Source organism: Aquarana catesbeiana, linkage group LG06 (assembly GCF_042186555.1).
Source record: "Aquarana catesbeiana isolate 2022-GZ linkage group LG06, ASM4218655v1, whole genome shotgun sequence".
In the NCBI taxonomy this organism is placed as follows: Eukaryota; Metazoa; Chordata; class Amphibia; order Anura; family Ranidae; genus Aquarana; species Aquarana catesbeiana.
The window spans coordinates 22,956,200-22,972,470 of record NC_133329.1 but is presented as its reverse complement, the minus strand read 5'-3'; the positions used below and the strand labels follow the sequence as shown (position 1 = coordinate 22,972,470).

The following is a 16,271-nucleotide window of genomic DNA, read 5'->3' as shown; positions in this document are numbered from 1 at the left end:
GTCTGTGGGCATTTCCGCCGGTCATATAATGCCAGTGCTCGGCTGGCTGACCTCCAAAAGGAATGCAACCTGCCCAAGAACCGCCTAATCTGTGACATGCCCACCAGCTGGAACTCAATGTTGGCAATGCTGCAGCGGCTGCACATGCAGCAGAGGGCCATCAATGACTACCTGTGCGAGTATGGCACCAGGACAGGGTCAGGGGAGCTTGCTTTTTTTACCACGCCAGTGGCTCATGATCAAGGATGCATGCACTGTCCTATCACCATTTGAGGAGGCCATGAGGATGGTGAGCAGTGACAGTGCATGCATTAGTTATACTGTCCCTCTTGTCTACCTGTTGGAGCACACGCTGCGTGGAATAATGGTCAGGGCACTTGAGGCAGAACAGAGGGAGGAAGAGGAGGACTTCCTTACCTCTCAAGGCCCCCTTTATCCAGACAGTATTCCTGCAGGCCTGCCTATCACACAGGAAGAGGAGGAGGAGGAGGACTGTGTCAGCATGGAGGTGGAGCCTGGCACTCAGCATCAGCAGCAGTCTTCAAGGGATTGTTTCCAGTCCCCAGAAATCCATGGGCTTGTACGTGGCTGGCAGGAGGTGGCTGCAGATCAGGTCATCCTTAGTGACCCAGAGGACTCCGGACCGAATGCCTCAGCAAACCTACGCTGCATGGCCTCCCTGATCCTGCAAAGCCTGCAAAAGGACCCTTGGATTTATGGTGTCAAGGAGAGGGATCAGTACTGGCTGGAAACCCTTCTTGATCCATGTTACAAGGGTAAGGTGGCGGAACTTATCCAGCCTTCACAGAGGGAGCAGAGGATGAAAAATCTTCAGGAGGCCTTGCAGAAAGGTTTGTGCAATGCGTTTCCAGAGCCTGGGAGATTACAATTTCCTGGTCCTCCTGGACAACGTGTTGCTGAGGCTTCGGTCAGTCACAGAAGGAGAGGTGGAGAAGGTAGCCGTCTGACCGATGCCTTCAGACAATTTTTTAGTCCACAGCCCCAAGGTCAGATCAGTTCCAGCAACCATTGCCAGCATCTGTTGTACATGGTGCAGGAATACCTAGGGGCAAGACTTGGAGACCTTTCCAACTGAAAATCCACTGGGTTACTGGGTCTTAAGGATGGATCACTGGCCAGAGCTTGCACAGTATGCAGTTGAGCTACTGGCCTGCCCTGCATCCAGCGTTCTTTCGGAACGCACATTCAGTGCTGCTGGAGGCTTTGTAACCGATCACAGAGTGCGCCTGTCCACCGACTCGGTTGATCGGCTCGCCTTCATAAAAATGAATCAGTCTTGGATCACCAGCTACCAAGCACCTGATGCTGATGTAACCGATTAATTTTTTATGAATGTGAGATCCCTTCAAGATTGCCTATACTGATGCTGAGTGACTATCCTGTTATGCTGAGTGACTATCCTATTCCTCCTCAATGTTCATTTTGATAGCTTCTAAGAACATTTTTGGTTCTGGGCACCACCATCAGTGGCTAAGGCCCAGTTTTTTTGCCCCTGTTTAACAGGGGCGTGTAATTACAATTTTTGCTGTAATATTTCACAGCAGGGCTCGTTCCTGCGCTCAACAAGAGTATCTGTGAGGGGTTGCAGTGTTGTGGCACCACCACCACTGCCTAAGGCCCAATTTTTCTGCCCCTGTTTAGCACTAGCGAGTAATTACAATTTTAGATCTAATTTTTCACAGCAGGGCCCGTTCCTGCGCCCACCAAGAGTAACTGTGAGGGCTTACAGTGTTGTGGCAACACCACCACACCACCACCAAGGGCCCAATTTTTCTGACCCTGTTCAACAGGGGCATGTAATTACAATTCTTGATATAATATTTCACAGCAGGGCCTGTTCCAGCGCCCACCAAGAGTAACTGTGAGGGCTTACAGTGTTCTGGTACCACCAACACCTAAGGCCAAATTTTCCACAGAGTGTATAGGGCAGGTCGTATAGTATATACAGGCGGTCCCCTATTTTAAAAAATCTGACTTACAAACGACTCCTACTTACAAACGAGGGAGACAACAGGAAGTGAGAGGAAATCTACCCCTAGGAAGGAAAAATTCTCTCCTGTAAGAGTTAATATGGGAAAAAGGTGTCTCCTCCACTGATTTATCACCAATCCTTGTTTCCCTTAAAAATCCCAAATTTTCAAAATCCAATTGTCATTGGGACAGAAAGTGAGGTGAAATCTTCTGAACAGGGGCACAGACAGCAAAACAAATGTTACAGGGGTGATAACCCTTCCCTATGTTTTCCAAAAAGCTTTAAAATAAATTGTTTGGCTGGAGCTACACTTACAAAATGTACCTGTTCCAAATTACAAACAGATTCTACATAAGAACAAACCTACAGTCCCTATCTTGTTTGCACTGCCTGTATAGTGCTGTTCAGAGTAAATCGGGCCTGGGGGCCCAACGCCTTTTCTTTTTTTAATTTGGATGTGGGGTTCCCCTTAATATCCATACAAAACCCAAAGGGCCTAATAATGGGCTGGGGGGGGGGGTAGCCATGCCGTTTGTCTCACTGATTTTCATCCATATTGTCAGGACCCTATATTACATTAAAGCCTCAAGCAGTTTTAAATGACTTTTATTCCTTTAGAAATGTCATTTTGTGCAGGGACTGTTCTAAGCACGGGAAGCACGCGCCACTTTACAGGCATACTATTGACACCCCCAGATACAATATTTAAAGGAACATTTCACTTTTATTTTTTCACTTTAAGCGTCATTAAAATCACTGCTCCCGAAAAAACCTTTTATAAAACTTTTTTTTTTCATTGATATATGTCCCCTGGAGCAGGACCCAGGTCCCCAAACCCTTTTTAGGACAATAACTTGCATATTAGCCTTTAAAATTCACACTTTTGATTTCTCACATTCGAGTCCCATAGACTTTAATGGTGTTCGAATGTTTGCGCAAACTTTCGGTCTGTTCGCATGTTCTGGATGCGAACCGAACCGGGGGGTGTTCGACCCATCCCTAGTGCAGAGACTGATGTGACTGGTACACCATTCTCTGTAAAGTGAGATGATGACATTATACTGTATGAAGATAGAAAGCTGTTATCCCCTGATTTTTACTATATGTAGGCATTTATCACAATTCTTTAGTTTTTTTGTTAAAAAATCAGCAAATTGTCCACTTACCCTGCGGCTCGGCGTCTTCTGTTTTTTATTGTGAGTCTAAAATAAATAAATAACCCATGTATTTTAAATGTAACTGATAAAAATATTTAAAATGGCAAATGTTAAATGTATTCAGTTTTTTATTTGCTATTTTTTAGTCAATATTTTCATTCTTAGAAAAAGAAGCTTCATCACTTACCTGGCCATTGTTTTCGGGAATAGGAATGTGAATCTATGAAACAAAAACACACTTAAATATTAACATGTAGTCACAGGAACAATGCAGCGCAAAATAAAACACGCTCAGGGCGTAACACATACGTAGGAGGAGCTATATATGACGTCAGCTGCGGCCATCTTTCTGGTTTGATTTATATACCATGCATGCTCGTTATTGCACTTAATTTAAGTGCCGGCTTTGTATATTTTATCTTTTAAGTTTTATGGAATAAATGTTACAGTTTTAGCAGAGAGCAGTATTTGTTGCTTCATTTGTTTTGTATATACATTGCGGAGGGGCTACCTTTCAGAGAGTGATTGGAGACCAGAGGATCCAGGCTCCCTTATTTGAAACTAAGCGCTGATTGACCTAGGGGCAGATCCAGAGTCTAGTCTCGGGAGGGGCACTGCCAGAAAATAAGGTGTTGCTTACAGAACTGAATTTAATGTATCATACAGTGTACAGAGATCAGTAGCATGTAGGGCAGTGTACAGCGGTCAGTAGTATGTAGGGCAGTATACAGATGTCAGCAGTATATAGTGCAGTGCACAGAGATCAGTAGTATGTAGGGCAGTGTACAGAGGTCAGTAGTATGTAGGGCAGTGTACAGAGGTCAGTAGTATGTAGGGCAGTGCACAGAGATCAGTAGTATGTAGGGCAGTGTACAGAGGTCAGTAGTATGTAGGGCAGTGTACAGAGGTCAGTAGTATGTAGGGCAGTGTACAGAGATCAGTAGTATGTAGGGCAGTGTTCAGAGGTCAGTAGTATGTTGGGCAGTGTACAGAGGTCAGTAGGATGTAGAGCAGTGTACAGAGGTCAGTGGTATGTAGGACAGTGCACAGAGATCAGTAGTATGTAGGGCAGTGTTGTCATAAACCATGAACCAGACCGAGACAGAAGTACAGTAAAATCACACTTGTTTATTAATAAAAATAAAAAGGTAAATAGAGTAAGCGTAGTCAAAGCATAGCCAGAGTCCAGTAACCAGATCAGGTAGTCAGCCAAGCCAGAGTTCAGTAACCAGATCGAGTAATCAGCCAAGCCAGAGTTCAGTAACCAGATCGGGTAATCAGCCAGGCCAGAAGTCAGGGATCCAAGTAGAACAACAGCAAGCAGGATAAGGAGCCAGAAGGGATGTTAGCAAAGCCAGTCTTTAAACAGGAACGCAGGAGATTGTTTCTTGTGATGTGACCAAGGCGAAGGCAGGAATGAAGTGAGCTGGAGGTCTTTAAGTAGGCGGGACTGATGAGCAGATCTACAATAGCTGGTTAACTGTGAAGAGAGATGAGAGCTGGCAATTAGCCGACAGCTGAGCGGCCAGCTCAGAGAAGGAAGGGCTGAGCCAGCCCTGACAGTACCCCCCTCCTCAACGACCCCTCCCTCTCAGAGGACCACTGGGCTTGTACGTCCTATGGATTTCTATGGAAATCACGGAGGAGGACAGGGGCATGTACGTCCGAGGATGAGACCCAGGAGCATTCCTCCGGACCGTACCCCTTCCAATGCACTAGGTACTGTATGCGCCCACGGAACCTACGGGAGTCAACAATGGATTGTACCTCATACTCCTCATGGTTCTCAACCTGTATAGGGTGAGGACGTGGCACCAAGGTGGTAAAGCGGTTGCAGACCAATGGTTTCAATAAGAATACATGAAAAACATTTGAGATGTGCATACTAGGAGGAAGATCCAACGCATAAGCCACTGGGTTAATCCTGCGAAGGATACAGAAAGGCCCATTAAACCGAGCTTCAAACTTTAGTGAGGGAACACGAAGTCGGAGGTTGTGAGATGACAGCCAGACCCTGTCCCCAACCTGTTAGGAAGGCGCAGGCAGGCGCCTGGAGTCAGCATGGAGTCTGTACCTATCATTAGAATGACGCAAAGCCTCCTGGACTTGTGTCCAAGTGGAACGAAGACCACAGAGATGCTCCTCTAGCGCAGTAATACTCTGCGGAACAAACGAGTCAGGCAACATGGAAGGTTGGAAACCATAATTCGCCATAAACAGAGACAATCGGGAAGCAGAATTCAAGGCACCGTTGTGAGCAAACTCTGCCCATGGTAATAGGTCAGACCAGTTGTTGTGATGGTCAGAAATATAGCAACATAGGAATTGCTCCAAGGACTGATTGGCTCGTTCTGCTGCTCCATTAGACTGCGGGTGATACGCAGAGGAGAAAGCAAGCTGAATTTCCAGCTGTGCACAAAAGGCTCGCCAGAACCGGGACACAAACTGACTACCCCTGTCCGAGACAATCACCTTGGGTAGCCCATGTAAGCGAAAGATCTCCCGAGCAAAAATGGAAGCCAGTTCCTTAGAAGTGGGCAACTTCTTAAGTGGAATATAATGACACATCTTTGAGAACTGGTCAACCACCATAAGGATAACTGTGTTGCCTTGGGAGTTGGGCAACTCCACAATGAAATCCATAGACAGGTGGGTCCAGGGCCTCTCTCCATTGAGATAAGAGCTGGCAAATAGCCGACAGCTGAGCGACCAGCTCAGAGAAGGAAGGGCTGAGCCAGCCCTGAAAAGTGTACAGAGGTCAGTAGTATGTAGGACAGTGCACAGAGGTCAGTAGGATGTAGAGCAGTGTACAGAGGTCAGTAGTATGTAGAACAGTGCACAGAGATCAGTAGTATGTAGGGCAATGTACAGAGGTCAGTAGGATGTAAGGCAGTGTAGAGAGGTCAGGAGTATGTAGGGCAGTGTACAGAGGTCAGTAGGATATAGAGCAGTGCACATAGGTCAATAGGATGTAGGGCAGTGTACAGAGGTCAGTAGTATGTAGGACAGTGTACAGAGGTCAGTAGAATGCAGGGCAGTGCACAGTGGTCAGTAGTATGTAGGGCAGTGTACAGGGGTCAGTAGTATGTAGGGCAGTGCACAGTGGTCAATAGGATGTAGGGCAGTGTACAGGGGTCAGTAGGATGTAGGGCAGTGTACAGGGGTCAGTAGTATGTAGGGCAGTGCACAGTGGTCAGTAGGATGTAGGGCAGTGCACAGAGGTCAGCAGTATATAGGGCAGTGTACAGAGGTCAGCAGTATATAGGGCAGTGTACAGAGGTCAGTAGTATGTATGGCAGTGTAGAGAGGTCAGTAGGATGTAGGGCGGTGTACAGGGAACAGTAGGGCAGAGAACAGGGGGTCAGCAGGGCAGAGGACAGGAGTTGTCAGGACAGAGGACATGGAGTAAGTAGGGAGGAGGACAGGGGGCAAGAGAACAATGTACAGGGGTCAGTGGGATGAAGAGCAGTGTACAGAGGTCATTGGAATGTAGGACAGTGTACAGAGATCAGTAGAGCAAAGGACTAGGTGTCACCGGGGGGTCAGAACGACATACATGGGGGGATGCGAAGAGCAAACACCAGGGGGCTGGGAGAGTACACACCAGGGTGCTGGGAGAACACACCAGGGGAGGTTCAGGACAGCACACACTGGGGAGGTCAGGACAGCACACACCGGGGAGGTCAGGACAGCACACACCGGGGAGGTCAAGACGGCACACACTGGGGAGGTCAGGACGGCACACACCAGGGAGGTCAGGATGGCACACACCGGGGAGGTCAGGATGGCATACACTGGGGAGGTCAGGAGGGCATACACCGGGGAGGTCAGAAGGGCACACTCCAAGGAGGTCAGGAGGGCATACACTGGGGGTGAGGTTGGGAGGGCACACACTGGGGGAGTCAGGAAGGCACACACCAGGGGATGGTCAGGAGGCACACACTGGGGGTTGGGAGGGCACACACCGGGTGAGTCAGGAGGACACCCACTGGGGGGGTCGGTAGGGCACACATTGGGGGGATCAGGAGGGAATACACTGGGGGGTTGGAAGGGCACACATTGGGGGGATCAGGAGGGCATTCTTTGGGGGGATCAGGAGGGGACACATCAGGGGGCAGTCACGATGCTTTAATGAGCCCAATTTCTCACTTTGCTACATGAAAAGCTAACAGCCTTGGCAGTAAAAAATGTTGGTGTTGGGAAAACTATCACTAATGGACTTTTTAGCTTGTTATATGTTGAACGGTATATGTGTTTTTTTGCAGTGATATATGTTCATGATTTTGGTTCATGATATATACTGTATATTCACTTTTATATGCTTTTCCACTTCTTTCATTCAGCCACATTTATATTTTGGAGACATGGACTTTTATATATTCAACCACTTGCTTCCCCGCCCATAGTCAAATGACGTCCTTAAGAGGGATCTCCCATCCTGGGCGGGCGTCATATGACTTCCTCGGCATCCCTAGGGGGTCACGTGCGCACGCCCGCTGCATCACTCGAGAGCTGATGCGCGTGCCTGGTGGCCGCGATGTCCGCCGGGCACCCGCGATTGCCGCTATCAGAGCAGGGATGTGGATCTGTGTGTGTAAACACACAGATCCACGTCCTGTCAGGGGAGAGGAGACCGATTATGTGTTCCCAGTACAGAGGAACACCGATCGGTCTCCTCCCCTTGTGAGTCCCCTCCCCCTACAGTTGGAATCACTCCCTAGGTAACACAATTAACCCCTTGATCGCCCCCTAGTGTTAACCCCTTCCCTGCCAGTGACATTTATACAGTAATCAGTGCATTTTTATAGCACTGATCGCTGTATAAATGCCAATGGTCCCAAAATAGTGTCAAAAGTGTACGGTATGTCGGTCACAATGTCAAAGTCATGATGAAAATCGCAGATCACCGCCATTACTAGTAAAAAAAGATAATAAAATAACAAAAATGCCATAAATCTATCCCCTATTTTGTAGATGCTATAACTTTTGCGCAAACCAATCAATATACGCTTATTGCGATTTTTTTTACCAAAAATATGTAGAAGAATACGTACAGGCCTAAAATGAGGAAATTTGTTTTTATTTTTAAATTGGGATATTTATTATAGCAGTAAAAAGTAAAAAATATTGTGTTTTTTTTTCAAACTTGTCACTCTGTTTGTGGGAAATAAAATGATAAAAATGTGGGTACAGTGTAGCATGACCGCGCAATTCAAAGTGCGACAGCGCTGAAAACTGAAAATTGGCCTGGGCAGGAAGGGGGTGAAAATGCCCGGTATTGAAGTGGTTAATATTATTTGTGTTTTATTTTACACTGCAAAATTTCTGTGACTGCATCAGGGGTTGTGATTTGACCGTTCAGTGTTCAGCTGCATGTTGTTAGTTTTGGGGCTGTTTGCGCTGATTAGTTCTTTGCTATTCAGTAGTGATTGTTGTACTTAAATGTTAACATGACTTTAGCAAAACCAATACATTTACTGTTATATTTTAATTGTGGATTTTAGTTGAAGGACAGTTCTTTAGCATTACCATAACTAACCAGGGCTGGCTTTATGATGATAGTATGTGGACAGGTACTTAGGGGGTCAGAACAAGAGGGAGTAGTATCAACATCCACAATTGTTTAACTGTAATTATTTTTTTCTTCATTTGATTCTGTCTTCTGTTCTCATCTGGACATGACTTAGTTCCTCAAGAAAAGAGTAGGACGAAGGACGTGGAAATGGAATGTTTGGAGGAGGAAAATTTATTAGCGTTGACAGGGCCGCTGATAGGCCAATACAACTGCCCCTGTTGTACCGGGCCCCGGCCAGCAGGGGGGCCTGGGCAACCTGAACAGAGAACGAATGCATGCAGAAAATAAAAAATAAAAAAAATTCCTCCAGCCATGACCGAACTACATTCACCCCCCCCCGCCAACTTTTTCAGGGTTTTTTTAATTTTTGGTAACACCATACCAGTGTTCTTCTGGGTGGCAGGGAGGGACTATTTCTTCTATTTCGGGCAAGGAAGAATGTCTCTTCTGCGCCCGCTCTTCATGCTGGCTCAAGTCCCGGCCAGCATCCTGCATTTTGCCTTCCCTGGTGCTGCGGAGTGATTCCTCTCCCTCCACTCTTGGCGCTCTGCTCTGTTCTCCACTGCCTGAGAGAAGAAGCAGTGAGGTGAATGGCGGCGGAAGAAGAAAAGAAGGAAGCGGCTCAAAGACTGACTGAAATTGCTTGTGACACTGACTGACACTCCAGTCCAGACAGCAGCAGGATCAGAGAGCAAATGACTCCTGGGACCCGGCTAACACAGGTGTGTGCTTGCTTGGGGGGAGGGGGGGCTGATGATTCAAGACGTACTACTACTAGAGCAGCATCTATACATTATGGCATTGGCAGCATGGGTGGCACTGACTTTGCAGGCAGCACATGCATTACAGCCCATAACCCATGGGCTGCCTGAAGCCAGTGTCACCCATGCCACCAATGCCATAATCTACTGCAGACAGTGCCGCCAACGCCATAATGTGCTGCAGACAATGCCACCCATGCCGCCAATGCCATAATGTACTGCAGACAGGGCCACCCATGCCGCCAATGCCATAAGGCATGTGTTGCCTGCAGAGACAGTGCTATCCATGCTGCCAATGGCATTATGGCATTAGTGGCACTGTCTGAAGTACATTATGGCATTGGAGGCATGGGTGGCACTGTTTGCAGTGGTAAATATCACTTGAAGACAAACTTGCACTTTGTTTCAAGGCAGGGTCTAGGGAGGGGCTGAAGGAGGGACCAGGGGTGGGACAAGGGGTGGGGTCGAAGAGAGCCCAGTCGGGTAGGCTGTACGGGCCCCATGATTTCTATCAGCGGCCCTGAGCGTTGAGGAAACATGAACCCAAATCTTTGTTCTGTTCAATGATAATCTGTACGGTGTAAAGGCTAGCTTACATGCTTTTTTCCCCCCTTAATGACTAGACCATTTTTTTCGATACGGCACTGCGTTGCTTCAACTGACAATTGCGTGGTCGTGCGATGCTGTACCCAAACAAAATTGACGCCCTTTTTTCCCCACTAATAGAGATTTCTTTTGGTGGTATTTGATCACCTCTGTGGTTTTAATTTTTTGCGCTATAAACTAAAAAAGAGCAACAATTTTGCAAAAAAAAAAAAAAAAAAATTTTTTTTACTTTTTGCTATTATAAATATCCAAAAAAAATGTCTTCATCAGTTTATGCCAATATGTATTCTTCTACATACCTTCCTGCCCAGGCCAATTTTAAGTTTTCAGCGCTGTCACACTGTACCCCACATTTTTATAATTTTATTCCCCACAAATAGAGCTTTCTTTTGGTGGTATTTGATCACCTCTGCTGCAGTTTTTATTTCTTGCGCTATAGAAGAGTGACAAGTTTGAAAAAAAACACAATATTTTTTACTTTTTGCTATAATAAATATCCCAATTTAAGAAAAAAAAAAAATTCCTCAGCTTAGGCCGATATGTATTCTTCTACCTATTTTGGTAAAAAAAAAAAAAAAAAAAAATCGCAATAAGCGTATATTAATTGGTTTGCACAAAAGTTATAGAGTCTACAAAATAGGGGATAGATTTATGCCATTTTTATTATTTATTTATTTTTCACTAGTAATGGCAGTGATCTGTGATTTTTAGCGGGACTGTGACATTTTCGGTGGACAGATCGGACACTTTTGACACTTTTTTGGGATCATTGACATTTAGGCTCGATTCACACCTATGCATGTTGCTTTTGAGCGTTTTTGGAGGTTTTTTTTTCATGCTTGCCACGTTTTTGAGCCGCGTTTTTGCGGCGTTTTTGCCGCGTTTTTGCCTCGATTTGCGTTTTGCGTTTTTTTTTTTTTTTTTCATTTTTTTTTACAGTCTTAAAAAAAAATTACAAAAAGAAAAAATTAAAAAAAAAAAAAAAAAAAAAACGGCAAAAACGCACCAAAAACGCATCAAAAACGCTGCAAAAACGGTGCACTTGCGTTTTTGATGCTTGTCCATTGAAAACCATTACATGCAAAACGCTGCTTTTTGCATGAAAAAAAGTCCCCGACCCTTTCCAAAAACGCAGAGATACAAAAAAGCATTGATGTGAACATGTTCCATAGGAACCCATGTTAAAAAATTCCCGTGCATTTCTGCAAAATGCAAAATGCATCAAAAAACGCGCTAGTGTGAATGGGGCCTTATACAGCAATCGGTGCTATGAAGATGTGCTGATTACTGTCAGGGGATGTCATACACAGACATCCAATACAGGTGATCAGATCGTTGGGCTGCACCAAGGAATCAGGAACAAACGAGTAAGTGAAAAAAGTAAGTTTATTTAAGATAAAGACACACGTGCAAACCAAACAGCAAACCATAAACAAGTAATAAGTGCAAGATACAGCAAAACCCCCAAAACACCTAACTGACTATCTAACTGATAATTATATATTCATAAGCACAGGGAACAAACATAAATAACCCAGGCAGGGACAAAAGCAAAAGGGGAACAGAAGCCAGGTAAGAGGAAACAGACCATAATGGGAGCAGGTACAGGGAACAGGTCTCAAGAACAGGGTACACGGAATGGAGTCCAGGACAAAAGCAGGAACAAAAGCAGGTTCAGGCAGGGACACAGCTAGCAGATGGAATTCTGAAGCATTTGAGCCTTGGTTAAGGGCGGGCTTATATAGTCCAGCAAACCACAACAGGTGTGCTCGATAGCTGGTTGATAGTCTTGGCAGGGAGACACCCGCTGGTGGCCACCAGAACTACACCTTTTGGTGCTGAGCGTAACAGTGCCACCAGCAGGTGAAACCAGTAATGACACAGTTCCTGACAATTACTGTGTAAATGTCACTGGCAGGTAAGGGGTTAACTTTAGTGGGCGATCAAGGGGTTAACTGTGTCCTAGGGAGGTGTTTCTAACTGTGGGGGGATAGGACTGACTGGGAGTAGAGAGAGAGTGCTGTTCCTGATCACTAAGAACAGCAGATCTCTCTCTACTCCCCTGTCAGAACGGGGATCCATCTGTTTACATTGACAGATTCCCATCTGGCTCTCTCTCCCACCACCAGCCACATGAATCGGGTCCCCCCGCCATGCCGTGCACACCTGCTATGGCTCTTATAGGAGCCGACGTACACCTACGGCGATTTGCGGGAACGAGCCGACCTGCCACAGTATAATGACGGCGGCTGGTTGGCAAGTGGCTAAAGGTTTCTGAACGCTAGTCAAAGCCCCTGTCACTAAATAAAAAAAAAAAAGCATGTTGAAGGAGGTCGGCTCTTTAATGTGTGTTGAAGCTGAAGGAAGTGTAAATGAGCCCTAAAAGTCATTGTTCATTTAAAGCAGAGCCCATAATTTCTTGCCGCATTGTAGCATTTGATTTTTATAAAAAATATGTCATGGAGACACTTTTATAAAAAGCGTCACCTGTTAGGAGGTGTGCCTAGGTCAGCTCTGTGTCCAAATATGGCCCTGATATTGGTCATCTATATAAATTACTATCAATGAGGAATAAGCCGGGTTCATTCTTACCTCTTCATGGATTGCTAGAACAAAGAAAAGGGAAACACAGTTTATAAGAATTTAAGAACTGGGTGATAAGAGATCAAAATTCTGTACAGCATCCCATTTAAACAGAACAAAAGGAGGAAGGGGCAGGCGGGACTTTTAAGGTACCAAAAAGTGGAATAATCAATCAATTTAGAAAAATATAAATTTTTTTTAAACAATTCTTTAAAATCGCAGTAAACATTTACAAGAATCACGCATTATTTCTTTTGACATTTCTTTTTTGGAAGTGTCGCATGAAGTAATATATACTTAACTTACTGTTTCTCTTATAGTATATATTACTTCATGCGACACTTCCAAATAAACTCCTGAAGAAGCTCCTCTGAGCGAAACATGTAGAATAAGAAGTGGTTGTACATGTCAAAAGAAATAATACGTGATTCTTGTAAATGTTTAATGCGATTTTAAAGAATTGTTTAAATAAAATTGATATTTTTCTAAATTGATTGATTATTCCACTTTTTGGTAACTTAAAAGTCCGGCCTGCCCCTTCCTCCTTTTTTACAGTTTGTAGGAAGATACAGGTATATATTAATTAAAAAAAAATATTCAGATAAAATGATCATTTACTGGACCTAGTTTTATGTAGCATGGGAAGTAAAATTCCTTTTGGATCCTGGAAAGAAATGGGAAACCCTAATGAGTGAGGGAAGCCAGCCTTCCATTGAGGGTAAGCTTTCTGATGGGTGTGTACTGAAAGCATAAAGCACAGATTGCCTGTATTAACCGAACCAGTCCAATCCATCACAAGTTCTGACACACATGGTTGATTCGCTAAGGGCAAGGAGGTTGTTCACTTTGCAAGAGAATTTGCATTTTACAAGGGATATAGAAGAAGTAGAGAGCTGCGCTATAAAATTGATATAAGTACCCAAATAAGCATAATATAACAATCTTAACAAATAAGGAATATAGTGATAAATCCCTAAATACAAGGGGACAACATAAAAATCAGTCCAGTGAAGAATATAAATGGGTATATACAGTCCAGTGAAGTGAATATTGATAAATCAATCCTTTCTGTGCAAAATGAAAAACACCAGTGATAGTGAACCTCCACCGTACAAAATGCACGCTTACCAGAGGGCAAGCAATAACAAGCCTGTAATCTTAGATTGATATCCGGATGTCAGATCAGCACCAGCAGTAAATCACTTGATTAGGGTGAGGATACACCGGAAGATCATGACTCAATGGATGGACCAACGATCCAGGTTACGGGAGGATAAAATGAAACTCACCATAGTGTGAATCCATAAACCAGAGATTTTATTGTAGATAAAGATTATGCACTTACAACAAAGCAGAAGATCAAAAGCTCGTAAGGGAATGCCGGCCGGCTCGCAGACACGCGTCCACACACAACCTCTACACCGTGATGACGTCAGCATGTCTGCCTCCCGACGTACGTTTCGTCAAAGATTGACTCATATCCTACAAAATTGAGCTGCAGCTTGGTGTTTTTGTTTGTTCTATTTTTAGTTTCAGCGCGGTATTTATTTTCTGTTTTTTTACTTTACAAGGGAATTTGCCCCCAGAGTTCAGCGAATGAGGGGAAGATCTGTTAACTTCCATCATCCAATTATGTGCAAATTAAAATTCTTTGCAGAATGAAACTTCACCATGTTCTCTGGGGCAGATTCCCTTGCAAAGTGCAAATTCCCTTGTAAAATGCACCTTCATATGCAAAGTGAACAGCTTCTTTGCCTTTAACCTCTTACCTCCCACATAACCCAAATGTATAGTGGCAAAAAGGGTGGGCTTTAATGCCCACACCCCACACATACGTGTTTATGGGCAATAGAAGTTTCTGTGCTGAGAGAGCACTCAATGTGCACTCTAGGGTTGCCACTTTTTCTTCATGCCAAACCCGAACACTTTAGCGGCGCACCGCAAAATACCATTTTTTAATATACACTATAGGATTGTAACAGATCTGGGACACCTTTGGGGGCTCCAAAGAGAATTGTAATGCTGTGCACATGTGCCCTCTCATTCTCCTATCAGTCCCAGAACAAAGATTGAGTTGTCAAAGTCAGTTCTCTGTGTGTAGTAATGTTCAGGAAGCCGGCAACATGACAGCTAATCACAGGGGTCACATGAGTAGGAAGACCTAATAGCCCAGATAACAGGATGTCAAGGTGGGAGGGAAGAGGTTAATCAACCCCAGGCAATCTGGCACATTCTCTTCTAGCCATGACTTACAACAGTAATACGTCCCAGGAAATTATTTTCTAAAGGCACATAGACTGTTCACTTTGCAAGGATATTATCCCCAGAGCTTTGTGAGTGATGTGAATGTCCGCTTTGCAAAGAATATCCAATCATATCCTAGAAAAACAGCATATTTGCTTGCACATGATTGGATGATGGAAGTCAGCAGAACTTCATCTCATACACTAAGCTCTGTAAAACATTTCCCTTAAAAACTGCCTATTTGCCTTTAGTAAATCAACCCCCAGGTCTCCAGGTTTCCCAAATGCAACATACGAATGAACTTGAGATAACACCAGCAGGTCTATTCTTCTTCTTCGACCTGTAAACTGAGCAGAAATTACTAAATTCTCCTCCAACCTTTACTATAGACTGTATATTGTTAAGCTGTGAAGGTGCAAATGTGAATTGTCCCTAGGCTAGGTGGAGTCAGGGCTATACAACAAGGCTATCCTACCCTAAATATAGAGAAATAACCAACGGTTGCAGCACTCAAGAGTTTTATTAAAGTTGCAAAACTTCAAAAAATAGTTTCAACAAGATGCAACACTTTTTGGTGGCCTGGTTTGCCATCTAGTGGTCATTGATCAATTACTATTGTGGATAAAAAGTGTTACATCAGCAAACAGAAGACAATATACAATAAATATGGTATGCAGTAAATATGCATAGAGAGTATATAGCAGATCGTTACCTGGAATGTCTTCAGGTTGGTACAAACGCGGGTTTATTAAAGGTAGATGGCTTTGAACTGAAATGAAAGGGATTAAAATTGAATGACTAATTATATCGTGGAAAGAGAAGGTATCAGTAAAAAAGGCAAAATCCCTGATAAAACCATTTATTCTCTGCCTCCTGTTGATTAATAATCATTTGGGAGCAGTGCCATCAGACTGAATCTGAATGGATTTAACTTCACTACCCCCAAACTATGAGCAGTTTGCAGCTTCCTAAGGCTTCGGTAAAGTTTTTTTGTTTGTAACAGTCTTCTTGCTGGAGTTGGTGAACGACTGGGAAGCCTTATATGACTTCTATGTTTCCTCTGTAGATAAGGTAACTCCAAATGTGTCAGAGGAGACCAACTTTCTATTTACTGTAGGTACCTGACGGCAGATCCTGCAGCCTGGGGGTGTTTAGATGTGGTATGGCTCACATTAGACTCAGTTTGGTATAGCAAGGTCTGAGCAAATATTCAGCTTTCGGATGAGAAAAAAAACTGAAGACTTTCTGGTTGGCCCATGGTGTCCCATATTATGGAAGCAACAATCCACTGGAGATAACTGAGCCCGGTCTCAAGGCACATTTTTGGAAAAAGGGGTCTATCATCACAAATA

General features: G+C 44.3%; 1 protein-coding gene across 4 annotated transcripts in view; it reads right to left on the bottom strand.

Moving 5' to 3' along the window:
* Positions 1 to 16,271, bottom strand: part of LOC141148224 (uncharacterized) — a 63,352-nt gene that overhangs the window by 13,246 nt on the left and 33,835 nt on the right. For 2 of the 4 annotated variants that reach the window (XM_073635470.1, XM_073635472.1), the window contains exons 5-8: positions 15,632 to 15,688; positions 12,685 to 12,698; positions 3,338 to 3,370; positions 3,160 to 3,195 (exon numbers count right to left, since the gene is read on the bottom strand). In XM_073635470.1, the coding sequence (XP_073491571.1) occupies positions 3,160 to 3,195; positions 3,338 to 3,370; positions 12,685 to 12,698; positions 15,632 to 15,688 (140 nt within the window). The remainder of the gene's footprint in view (positions 1 to 3,159; positions 3,196 to 3,337; positions 3,371 to 12,684; positions 12,699 to 15,631; positions 15,689 to 16,271) is intronic. The other 2 variants (XR_012245186.1, XM_073635473.1) reach the window with 1 other exon arrangement.